Source organism: Scyliorhinus torazame, chromosome 10, assembly GCF_047496885.1.
Source record: "Scyliorhinus torazame isolate Kashiwa2021f chromosome 10, sScyTor2.1, whole genome shotgun sequence".
NCBI classification, from domain to species: domain Eukaryota; kingdom Metazoa; phylum Chordata; class Chondrichthyes; order Carcharhiniformes; family Scyliorhinidae; genus Scyliorhinus; species Scyliorhinus torazame.
Window position 1 is genome coordinate 193,900,952 of NC_092716.1, and position 13,139 is coordinate 193,914,090.

The following is a 13,139-nucleotide window of genomic DNA, read 5'->3' on the forward strand; positions in this document are numbered from 1 at the left end:
TTGGGGGTTTACTACAGGCCTCCCAACAGCCAGCGGGAGATAGAGGAGCAGATAGGTAGGCAGATTTTGGAAAAGAGTAAAAACAACAAGGTTGTGGTGTTGGGAGACTTCAACTTCCCCAATATTGACTGGGAGTCACTTAGTGCCAGGGGCTTAGACGGGGCAGAGTTTGTAAGGAGCATCCAGGGGGGCTTCTTAAAACAATATGTAGACAGTCTAACGAGGGAAGGGGCGGTACTGGACCTGGTATTGCGGAATGAGCCCGGCCAGGTGGTAGAAATTTCAGTAGGGGAGCATTTCGGGAACAGTGACCACAATTCAGTAAGTTTTAAAGTGCTGGTGGACAAGGATAAGAGTGGTCCTAGGATGAATGTGCTAAATTAGAGGAAGGCTAATTATAACAATATTAGGCGGGAATTGAAGAACCTAGATTGGGGGCGGATGTTTGAGGGTAAATCAACATCTGACATGTGGGAGGCTTTCAAGTGTCAGTTGAAAGGAATTCAGGACCGGCATGTTCCTGTGAGGAAGAAGGATAAATACGGCAATTTTCGGGAACCTTGGATAACGAGAGATATTGTAGGCCTCGTCAAAAAGAAAAAGGAGGCATTTGTCAGGGCTAAAAGGCTGGGAACAGACGAAGCCTGTGTGGAATATAAGGAAAGTAGGAAGGAACTTAAGCAAGGAGTCAGGAGGGCTAGAAGGGGTCACGAAAAGTCATTGGCAAATAGGGTTAAGGAAATTCCCAAGGCTTTTTACACGTACATAAAAAGCAAGAGGGTAGCCAGGGAAAGGGTTGGCTCACTGTAGGATAGGCAAGGGAATCTATGTGTGGAGCCAGAGGAAATGGGCGAGGTACTAAATGAATACTTTGCATCAGTATTCACCAAAGAGAATGAATTAGTAGATGTTGAGTCTGGAGACGGGTGTGTAGATAGCCTGGGTCACATTGAGATCCAAAAAGACGAGGTGTTGGGCGTCTTAAAAAATATTAAGGTAGATAAGTCCCCAGGGCCTGATGGGATCTACCCCAGAATACTGAAGGAGGCTGGAGAGGAAATTGCTGAGGCCTTGACAGAAATCTTTGGATCCTCACTGTCTTCAGGTGATGTCCCGGAGGACTGGAGAATAGCCAATGTTGTTCCTCTGTTTCAGAAGGGTAGCAAGGATAATCCAGGGAACTACAGGCCGGTGAGCCTTACTTCAGTGGTAGGGAAATTACTGGAGAGAATTCTTCGAGACAGGATCTACTCCCATTTGGAAGCAACTGGACGTATTAGTGAGAGGTAGCATGGTTTTGTGAAGGCGAGGTCGTGTCTCACTAACTTGACAGAGTTTTTCGAGGAGGTCACAAAGATGTTTGATGCAGGTAGGGCAGTGGATGTTGTCTATATGGACTTCAGTAAGGCCTTTGACAAGGTCCCTCATGGTAGACTAGTACAAAAGGTGAAGTCACACGGGATCAGGGGTGAGCTGGCAAGGTGGATACAGAACTGGCTAGGCCATAGAAGGCAGAGAGTAGCAAAGGAAGGATGCTTTTCTAATTGGAGGGCTGTGACCAGTGGTATTCCGCAGGGATCAGTGCTGGGACCTTTGCTGTTTGTAGTATATATAAATGATTTGGAGGAAAATGTAACTGGTCTGATTAGTAAGTTTGCAGACGACACAAAGGTTGGTGGAATTGCGGATGAGGACTGTCAGAGGATACAGCAGGATTTAGATTGTTTGGAGACTTGGGCAGAGAGATGGGAGATGGAGTTTAATCCGGACAAATGTGAGGTAATTCATTTTGGAAGGTCTAATGCAGGTAGAGAATATACAGTGAATGGTAGAACCCTCAAGAGTATTGAAAGTCAGAGAGATCTAGGAGTACTGGTCCACGGGTCACTGAAAGGGGCAACACAGGTGGAGAAGGTAGTCAAGAAGGCATAGGGCATGCTTGCCTTCATTGGCCGTGGCATTGAGTATAAGAAATGGCAAGTCATGTTGCAGCTGTATAGAACCTTAGTTAGGCCACACTTGGAGTATCGTGTTCAATTCTGGTCGCCACACTACCAGAAGGATGTGGAGGCTTTAGAGAGGGTGCAGAAGAGATTTACCAGAATGTTGCCTGGTATGGAGGGCATTAGCTATGAGGAGCGGTTGAATAAACTCGGTTTGTTCTCACTGGAACAACGGAGGTTGAGGGGCGACCTAATAGAGGTCTACAAAATTATGAGGGGCATAGACAGAGTGGATAGTCAGAGGCTTTTCTCCAGGGTAGAGGGGTCAATTACTATGGGGCATAGGTTTAAGGTGAGAGGGGCAAGGTTTAGAGTAGATGTACGAAGCAAGTTTTTTTCCACAGAGGGTAGTGGGTGCCTGGAACTCGCTACTGGAGGAGGTGGTGGAAGCAGGGACGATAGTGACATTTAAGGGGCATCTTGACAAATACATGAATAGGATGGGAATAGAGGGATACGGACCCAGGAAGTGTAGAAGATTGTAGTTTAGTCGGGCAGCATGGTCGGCACGGGCTTGGCGGGCCGAAGGGCCTGTTCCTGTGCTGTACATTTCTTTGTTCTTTGTTCTTTTGTATATCGCGTTCCTTCACTGCCGCTGGGTGAAAATCCTGCAACTCCCTTTCTAAAAGCACTGTGGATGTACCTACACAACATGGACTGTAGAGGTAATTAATTGTAAGTACTGGACAATAAAACATGCTGGAAATACACAGCAGGTCTATTCGCACCTAAAATGAGAAAAGAGTGGAGATTTAAAAAGAGCGGGGCGGAGATTTAAAAAGAGCGGGAGCTGCGAGTCGGAGCGGAGATTTAAAAAGCGCGGGAGCTGTGAGTTGGAGTGGAGATTTAAAAAGAGCGGGAGCTGCGAGTCGGAGCGGAGATTTAAAAAGAGCGGGAGCTGAGAGTCGGAGCGGAGATTTAAAAAGAGCTGGGCGGAGTCTTAAAAAGAGCGGGAGCTGCGAGTCGGAGCGGAGATTTAAAAAGCGTGGGAGCTGCGAGTCGGAGCGGAGATTTAAAAAGAGCGGGAGCTGCGAGTCGGAGCGGAGATTTAAAAAGAGCGGGAGCTGCGAGTCGGAGCGGAGATTTAAAAAGAGCGGCAGCTGCGAGTCGGAGCGGAGATTTAAAAAGAGCGGGAGCTGAGAGTCGGAGCGGAGATTTAAAAAGAGCGGGAGCTGCGAGTCGGAGCAGAGATTTAAAAAGTGTGGGAGCTGAGAGTCGGAGCGGAGATTTAAAAAGAGCGGGAGCTGTGAGTCGGAGCAGAGATTTAAAAAGCGCGGGAGCTGCGAGACGGAGCAGAGATTTAAAAAGAGCGGGAGCTGCGAATCGGAGCCGAGATTTAAAAAGCGCGGGAGCTGCAAGTCGGAGCGGAGATTTAAAAAGGGTGGGAGCTGCGAGTCGGAGCCGAGATTTAAAAAGCGCGGGAGCTGCGAGTCGGAGCGGAGATTTTAAAAGAGCGGGAGCTGTGAGTCGGAGCGGAGATTTAAAAAGAGCGGGAGCTGAGAGTCGGAGCGGAGATTTAAAAAGAGCGGGGCGGAGATTTAAAAAGAGCGGGAGCTGCGAGTCGGAGCGGAGATTTAAAAAGCGCGGGAGCTGAGAGTCGGAGCCGAGATTTAAAAAACGTGGAAGCTGCGAGTCGGAGCGGAGATTTAAAAAGAGCGGGAGCTGCGAGTCGGAGCGGAGATTTAAAAAGCGCGGGAGCTGCGAGTCGGAGCGGAGATTTAAAAAGCGTGGGAGCTGCGAGTCGGAGCGGAGATTTAAAAAGAGCGGGAGCTGCGAGTCGGAGCGGAGATTTAAAAAGAGCGGGAGCTGTGAGTCGGAGCGGAGATTTAAAAAGCGCGGGAGCTGCGAGTCGGAGCGGAGATTTAAAAAGTGCGGGAGCTGCGAGTCGGAGCGGAGATTTAAAAAGAGCAGGAGCTGAGAGTCGGAGCGGAGATTTAAAAAGAGCGGGAGCTGAGAGTCGGAGCGGAGATTTAAAAAGAGCGGGAGCTGCGAGTCGGAGCGGAGCAGCAATTGGATGCACTTAGGAGCATGCAGGTGGTGGAAAGCATCATAGATCGCAGTTATATAAATGTGGTCACATCCAAGGTGCAGGCAGAGAAACCAGCCCAGAAAGGGCAGGCAGTCAGTGCAGGAATCCCATGTGGTTGTCCCCCTCTCGAACAGTTATACCCCTTTGGATACTGTTGGGGGGATAGCTTATCAGGGGAAAACAGCAGCAGCCAGAGCAGTGGCACCACGGCTGGCTCTGATATTCAGAAGGGAGGGTCAAAGCGCAGAAGAGCAATAGTAATAGGGGACTCAATAGTCAGGGGCACAGATAGGCGCTTCTGTGGACGTGAAAGAGACTCAAGGATGGTATGTTGCCTACTGGTGCCAGGGTCCAGGATGTCTCCGAACAGGTAGAGGGCATCCTGAAGGGGGAAGGGCAAACAGGCAGAGGTCGTTGTACATATTGGTACTAACGACATAGGCAGGAAGGGGCATGAGGTCCTGCAGCAGGAGTTCAGGGAGCTAGGCAGAAAGTTAAAAGGCAGGATCTCTAGGGTTGTAATCTCGGGATTACTCCCTGTGCCACGTGCCAGTGAGGCTAGAAATAGGAAGATAGAGCAGCTAAACACGTGGCTAAACAGCTGGTGTAGGAGGGAGGGTTTCCATTATCTGGACCACTGGGAGCTCTTCCGGGGCAGGTGTGACCTATATAAGAAGGACGGGTTGCATCTAAACTGGAGAGGCATAAATATCCTGGCCGCGAGGTTTGCTAGTGTCACACGGGAGGGTTTAAACTAGTATGGCAGGGGGGTGGGCACGGGAGCAATAGGTCAGAAGGTGAGAGCATTGAGGGAGAACTAGGGAATAGGGACAGTGTGGCTCTGAGGCAGAGCAGACAGGGAGAAGTTGCTGAACACAGCAGGTCTGGTGGCCTGAAGTGCATATGTTTTAATGCAAGAAGGATTACGGGTAAGGCAGATGAACTTAGAGCTTGGATTAGTACTTGGAACTATGATGTTGTTGCCATTACAGAGACTTGGTTGAGGGAAGGGCAGGATTGGCAGCTAAACGTTCCAGGATTTAGATGTTTCAGGTGGGATAGAGGGGGATGTAAAAGGGGTGGCGGAGTTGCACTACTGGTTAGGGAGAATATCGCAGCTGTACTACGGGAGGGCACCTCAGAGGGCAGTGAGGCTATATGGGTAGAGATCAGGAATAAGAATGGTGCAATCACAATGTTGGGGGTTTACTACAGGCCTCCCAACAGCCAGCGGGAGATAGAGGAGCAGATAGGTAGGCAGATTTTGGAAAAGAGTAAAAACAACAAGGTTGTGGTGTTGGGAGACTTCAACTTCCCCAATATTGACTGGGAGTCACTTAGTGCCAGGGGCTTAGACGGGGCAGAGTTTGTAAGGAGCATCCAGGGGGGCTTCTTAAAACAATATGTAGACAGTCTAACGAGGGAAGGGGCGGTACTGGACCTGGTATTGCGGAATGAGCCCGGCCAGGTGGTAGAAATTTCAGTAGGGGAGCATTTCGGGAACAGTGACCACAATTCAGTAAGTTTTAAAGTGCTGGTGGACAAGGATAAGAGTGGTCCTAGGATGAATGTGCTAAATTAGAGGAAGGCTAATTATAACAATATTAGGCGGGAATTGAAGAACCTAGATTGGGGGCGGATGTTTGAGGGTAAATCAACATCTGACATGTGGGAGGCTTTCAAGTGTCAGTTGAAAGGAATTCAGGACCGGCATGTTCCTGTGAGGAAGAAGGATAAATACGGCAATTTTCGGGAACCTTGGATAACGAGAGATATTGTAGGCCTCGTCAAAAAGAAAAAGGAGGCATTTGTCAGGGCTAAAAGGCTGGGAACAGACGAAGCCTGTGTGGAATATAAGGAAAGTAGGAAGGAACTTAAGCAAGGAGTCAGGAGGGCTAGAAGGGGTCACGAAAAGTCATTGGCAAATAGGGTTAAGGAAATTCCCAAGGCTTTTTACACGTACATAAAAAGCAAGAGGGTAGCCAGGGAAAGGGTTGGCTCACTGTAGGATAGGCAAGGGAATCTATGTGTGGAGCCAGAGGAAATGGGCGAGGTACTAAATGAATACTTTGCATCAGTATTCACCAAAGAGAATGAATTAGTAGATGTTGAGTCTGGAGACGGGTGTGTAGATAGCCTGGGTCACATTGAGATCCAAAAAGACGAGGTGTTGGGCGTCTTAAAAAATATTAAGGTAGATAAGTCCCCAGGGCCTGATGGGATCTACCCCAGAATACTGAAGGAGGCTGGAGAGGAAATTGCTGAGGCCTTGACAGAAATCTTTGGATCCTCACTGTCTTCAGGTGATGTCCCGGAGGACTGGAGAATAGCCAATGTTGTTCCTCTGTTTCAGAAGGGTAGCAAGGATAATCCAGGGAACTACAGGCCGGTGAGCCTTACTTCAGTGGTAGGGAAATTACTGGAGAGAATTCTTCGAGACAGGATCTACTCCCATTTGGAAGCAACTGGACGTATTAGTGAGAGGTAGCATGGTTTTGTGAAGGCGAGGTCGTGTCTCACTAACTTGACAGAGTTTTTCGAGGAGGTCACAAAGATGTTTGATGCAGGTAGGGCAGTGGATGTTGTCTATATGGACTTCAGTAAGGCCTTTGACAAGGTCCCTCATGGTAGACTAGTACAAAAGGTGAAGTCACACGGGATCAGGGGTGAGCTGGCAAGGTGGATACAGAACTGGCTAGGCCATAGAAGGCAGAGAGTAGCAAAGGAAGGATGCTTTTCTAATTGGAGGGCTGTGACCAGTGGTATTCCGCAGGGATCAGTGCTGGGACCTTTGCTGTTTGTAGTATATATAAATGATTTGGAGGAAAATGTAACTGGTCTGATTAGTAAGTTTGCAGACGACACAAAGGTTGGTGGAATTGCGGATGAGGACTGTCAGAGGATACAGCAGGATTTAGATTGTTTGGAGACTTGGGCAGAGAGATGGGAGATGGAGTTTAATCCGGACAAATGTGAGGTAATTCATTTTGGAAGGTCTAATGCAGGTAGAGAATATACAGTGAATGGTAGAACCCTCAAGAGTATTGAAAGTCAGAGAGATCTAGGAGTACTGGTCCACGGGTCACTGAAAGGGGCAACACAGGTGGAGAAGGTAGTCAAGAAGGCATAGGGCATGCTTGCCTTCATTGGCCGTGGCATTGAGTATAAGAAATGGCAAGTCATGTTGCAGCTGTATAGAACCTTAGTTAGGCCACACTTGGAGTATCGTGTTCAATTCTGGTCGCCACACTACCAGAAGGATGTGGAGGCTTTAGAGAGGGTGCAGAAGAGATTTACCAGAATGTTGCCTGGTATGGAGGGCATTAGCTATGAGGAGCGGTTGAATAAACTCGGTTTGTTCTCACTGGAACAACGGAGGTTGAGGGGCGACCTAATAGAGGTCTACAAAATTATGAGGGGCATAGACAGAGTGGATAGTCAGAGGCTTTTCTCCAGGGTAGAGGGGTCAATTACTATGGGGCATAGGTTTAAGGTGAGAGGGGCAAGGTTTAGAGTAGATGTACGAAGCAAGTTTTTTTCCACAGAGGGTAGTGGGTGCCTGGAACTCGCTACTGGAGGAGGTGGTGGAAGCAGGGACGATAGTGACATTTAAGGGGCATCTTGACAAATACATGAATAGGATGGGAATAGAGGGATACGGACCCAGGAAGTGTAGAAGATTGTAGTTTAGTCGGGCAGCATGGTCGGCACGGGCTTGGCGGGCCGAAGGGCCTGTTCCTGTGCTGTACATTTCTTTGTTCTTTGTTCTTTTGTATATCGCGTTCCTTCACTGCCGCTGGGTGAAAATCCTGCAACTCCCTTTCTAAAAGCACTGTGGATGTACCTACACAACATGGACTGTAGAGGTAATTAATTGTAAGTACTGGACAATAAAACATGCTGGAAATACACAGCAGGTCTATTCGCACCTAAAATGAGAAAAGAGTGGAGCCTTTTCTTCATCAGAATCAAGAATTGAAAAGCAAAATATTATTTTGTGCAGTTTTGCTTTTCAATAATGACAAAGGATTCACACCCAGGACCTTAACCCGTTTGTTTTCTCCTTTCAGATGTTAACTGACCTTGTGTACTTTCTGTTTAGCAGACTTTCTGTTACTGTAATAATCAGCTATTGATACTATATTTTTAAACAGGTATCTCACCGATCGTAATCCATGACAGCTATTAACAAGCTAATTTGGTCAATATTTTCAGGGGGAACATCAAAGACTATGGCTTCATTATACACAGGGTTTAATGTGTTTCTCTTTGTTGATGTTTTCCTCTTCTTCAACCTTCTTCCATCGCACATCAGAGAGATCTTCACGTACGGATCTGTTGGAGCAACAAGATAGTCAATAAGACCGCCTACTCTTACCTTTGCAGCATTTTCCATCTTTGCCTCAGCTCATCAGCTGAAATTCTCATTCATGTCTTTGTTACATTTTAAGATAAAGATAGATAGTTTTTTGAAGAATAAAGGGATTAAGGGTTATGGTGTTCGGGCCGGAAAGTGGAGCTGAGTCCACAAAAGATCAGCCATGATCTCATTGAATGGTGGAGCAGGCTCGAGGGGCCAGATGGCCTCCTCCTGCTCCTAGTTCTTATGTTCTTACCTTTTCATTTGATTACTCCAATGCGCCTGTGGCTAGCTTCCCATCTTCCATCCGCCATCAACTCGATTTCATCCAAATCTTTGCTGCCAGAACCTGAACTGGCGCTAATTTTTAAAAACATTTTCTAATTAAGGGGCAATTTAGCGTGGCCAATCCACCTACCCTGCACATCTTTGCGCTGTGGCGTGAAACCCACGCCGACACTGGGAGAATGTGCAAACTCCACCTGGACAGTGATGCAGGGCTGGGATCGAACCTGGGTCCTCGGCACTGTGAGGCAGCAGTGCTAACCACTGCACCACCGTGTCACCCTCACTTAAGCTTGCTGGCTGACATTGGTTCACGGTACAACTCACCTCGATTTTAAAATGCTCATTATTGCTTACAAATGCTTCCATGGCCTCGTTCCTCCCTATATCTGTAATCTCCTCCAGCTCTACAATCCTCTAAAATTCTGGCCTCTTGAGCATCCCCAGTTATAATAGCTCCACCAAGTGTTCAGCTGACTGGAGCCTAAGCTCCAGAATTCTCTAAATAAACCTCTCCAGCTCACTGTTATCCTTTAAGGCATTCATTAAAATTTACCTCCTTTCTCTCCTAATCTCTCTTTGTATGGTTTGAAGTCAACTATTGGCTGATAACTCTCCTGTGGAGTGCCCCAGGGACATTTTACTCTGTTAAAGGTTCTTGTTAAAAACAAGTAGCTCTTTTACTGGACTATCGCTCTTTTCAACATCCGCTGTTCTCCGATGCAATATTCTTACCCGAAGCTCCGGTTATATCCATGGCCTTAAGATTGCGAGCCTTGATGACAGTGATAGTGAGCCGGCCAGCAGTGGGGAGATAACACAGTGAAAACATCAGGTCTCCGAGGTCCACATTATCCTAAAATATTAAAAACAAAATTGAGTGGTGCTGGATTTCATTTAATGGATAATTAGAAATGCACATCTAACTCCTGTGAAGTGTACAATTTCTACATCACTCGGGAGTCATCGGCATGGCGACATATTTCTATCTGATCTCAGAAATCCCATCTTCCTCTATTTACATGCATTTTCATTGGCCTTTATCTAATCATTGACAGAAGGGTGTATAAATGGGCCACTGGAATCGCATCAATCAAATTACAGTGGAAACAATAAGCTACAATATGACAGGAAGAAAATTGAGGCAGTCTATCTACCTCATGCAATTATCTGTCTAGGACCTCTTATGAAAACAATCTCGCCTCATTTATAATATTTTGAAGTGATGCTGTGGCAAATGATGTTATTTCCTTCAAATGGATTATATTTCAGCGCACCCTGAATTTTATTTTTGACTCGGGAAGGTTACAAACTCTCCTGCTCTCTTATACATTATAGCTTTGTCCCTTTTGTTCCATATGATTGGAAGCTTTTTGCTGCTGCCAAGAAGTTGTAAGAGGTCAGAAAAGTTGAATTGGAATTGGTCTAATGGTTTCCTCATGATTCTCAATGAGCACTATGAAAATTAGAATGAGAGTTTGTTGCAAAAGACAAATGCTTCCCCTGTTAATGGGCAATACAATCAGATGGAGTGTAAGACTGATGTCAATTCACTATTGTCCATTTTGCATTACCACCCAGAATGAAGTTTGGTCTTGCATTTTGGATCAGACATTAAATTGAGCCCCTATCTTACTTGTCAGTGGATGTGAAACATCTAAAAGCACTATTGCCAAGAATAGCAGGGGGTCCCTTGTGTCCTGGCCAATATTTATCCCTCAAGCAACATCACAAAAAACAATTATCTGGTAATTTTTCTTACTGCAGTTTGTGGGACCTTGCTGTGTGCAAATTGGCTGTCACGTTACCTTGCATTACAACAAAAAAAGTAACAAAAACAAATAGCGTCCCATTATAATAGAAAATGTCCCATTATGCGAGCACTATGTTATAACATTTGACACTGAGCAACATAAGTCAATATCAAGCCGAGTAACCAAAAGCTTGGTCATTAGCTTTTAATAAGCGTCTGACAGGAGGAGAGAGAGATGTTTACAGGAAGCGTGTTCAGGGAGGGAATTCCAGAGCTTAGGGTCCAGACAGCTGAAGGCACAGCTGTTATATGTTATGGGGTGTGAACAATTAACTTCCACGTGAATCTTATTATTATTAATCTTGTAGAATTCGAGCTCCCCTATTAAGGGGGCAGGGAGCTCTAACCAATATCTAGTTGTATGGTATATAAAGCCGGCCAGTTAGACAGCGGCAAGGCAGACGCAGTTGGGATCTACCGTCTGACATATATAATATGATGTGGAGATGCAGGCATTGGACTGGGGTGGGCACAGTAAGAAGTCTTACAACACCAGGTTAAAGTCCAACAGGTTTGTTTGGAATCACTAGCTTTCGGAGCGTAGCGACTTCATCAGGTGAGTGCCCGATGAAGGAGCTACGCTCCGAAAGCTAGTGATTCTAAACAAACCTGTTGGACTTTAACCTGTTGTTGTAAGACTTCTTACACATATAATAGTTATTGTAAGTGAACTAAGCTTCTTTTAACTATGCGGTGTGGACTCCTTTGTGACCTTATAAAACCGCCAATAGTGGGATGATGAAAATTGGGGATGCACAAGAGGCCAGAATTCAAATAGTGTAGAGATCTTAGTGGATTGTGGTACGCAAGGAGAATAGAAAGATAGGAAGGCATGAACTGTGCAGAGATTTGAAAACAAGGATGAAAATTGTATAATCAAAGCATTGCTTGACTGAGGCCAATGTAGATTAGTGAGTACAGGGGAAATGGGTGAGCAGGATATGGTGTAAGTTAGGATAATGGGAAACATGGCTTGAATAAGTTTTAAGAGAGTGATCAGCAGGAGTGAACGCACTAGTGATAATTTATCAAAATTCACTAGACTCTGGGGTGGTCCCAGAGGATTGGAAAATAGCAAACGTGACACCACTGTTTAAAAAAGGAGGTCGTCACAAAGCGGGTAATTATAGGCCGGTAAGCTTAACTTCAGTTGTAGGGAAAATGCTGGAATCTATCATTAAGGAGGAAATAGCGGGGCACCTGGAGGGAAATTGTCCCATTGAGCAGACGCAGCATGGGTTCATAAAGGGTAGGTCGTGTCTGACTAATTTGGTAGAGTTTTTTGAGGACGTTACCAGTGCAGTAGATAACGGGGAGCCAATGGATGTGGTATATCTGGATTTACAGAAAGCTTTTGACAAGGTGCCACACAAAAGGTTGCTGCATAAACTAAAGATGCATGGCATTGAGGGTAAAGTGGTAGCATGGGTAGAGGATTGGTTAACTAACAGAAAGCAGAGAGTGGGGATAAATGGGTGTTTCTCTGGTTGGCAACCTGTAACTAGTGGGGTCCCTCAAGGATCAGTGTTGGGCCCGCAGTTGTTCACAATTTACATAGATGATTTGGAGTTGGGGACCAAGTGCAATGTGGCAAAGTTTGCAGACGACACTAAGGTGAGTGGTAAAGCAAAAAGTGCAGAGGATACCAGAAGTCTACAGAAGGATTTGGATAGGTTAGGTGAATGGCTAGGGTCTGGCAGATGGAATTCAATGTTGCCAAATGTGAGGCTATCCATTTTGGGAGGAATAACAGCAGAATGGATTATTATTTAAATGGTAAGATGTTAAAACATGCTGCTGTGCAGAGGGACCTGGGTGTGCTGGTGCACGAGTCGCAAAAAGTTGGTGTGCAGGTGCAACAGGTGATTAAGAAGGCTAATCGAGTTTTGTCTTTCATTGCTAGAGGGATGGAGTTTAAGACTAGGGAGGTTATGCTGCAATTGTATAAGGTGTTGGTGAGGCCACATCTGGAGTATTGTGTTCAGTTTTGGTCTCCCTACCTGAGAAAGGACATATTGGCACTGGAGGGAGTGCAGAGGAGATTCACTAGGTTGATCCCAGAGTTGAGGGGATTAGATTATGATGAGAGGTTGAGTAGACTGGGACTGTACTCATTGGAGTTTAGAAGGATGCGGGGGGATCTTATTGAAACATAAAATTATGAAGGGAATAGATAGGATAGATGCGGGCAGGTTGTTTCCACTGGTCGGGGAAAGCAGAACTAGGGGGCATAGCCTCAAAATAAGGGGAAATAGATTTAGGACCGAGTTTAGGAGGAACTTCTTCACCCATAGGGTTGTGAATCTCTGGAATTCCTTGCCTAGTGAAGCAGTTGAGGCTCCTTCTTTAAACATTTTAAAGAAAAAGGTAGATACCTTTCTAAAGAATAAAGGGATTCGGGGATATGGTGTACGGGCCGGAGAGTGGAGCTGAGTCCACAAAGATCAGCCATGATCTCATTGAATGGCGGAGCAGGCTCGAGGGGCCAGATGGCCTACTCCTGTTCCTAGTTCTTATGTTCTTATGTTAGGAGTGCATTGAAATAGTCAAGTGTAGAGATAACAAAGAACAAACCATTGACTAAAAAGTATTTTGGGAATGTGAAGGGTGCAATAGCAATGCAAGTTCTTTCTTTGACACATGCTTTAA

The 13,139-nt window shown here is 46.0% G+C and overlaps 1 protein-coding gene across 4 annotated transcripts in view; it reads right to left on the bottom strand.

Moving 5' to 3' along the window:
• syt9b (synaptotagmin IXb) overlaps window positions 1-13,139 on the bottom strand; it is a 145,199-nt gene that overhangs the window by 30,513 nt on the left and 101,547 nt on the right. For all 4 annotated transcript variants that reach the window (XR_011933063.1, XM_072466223.1, XM_072466222.1 and 1 more), the window contains exons 4-5: window positions 9,413-9,533; window positions 8,196-8,367 (exon numbers count right to left, since the gene is read on the bottom strand). Coding sequence is in view for 3 of the 4 variants with exons in the window: in XM_072466223.1 (XP_072322324.1) it covers window positions 8,196-8,367; window positions 9,413-9,533 (293 nt within the window). In the remaining variant the exon portion in view is untranslated. The remainder of the gene's footprint in view (window positions 1-8,195; window positions 8,368-9,412; window positions 9,534-13,139) is intronic.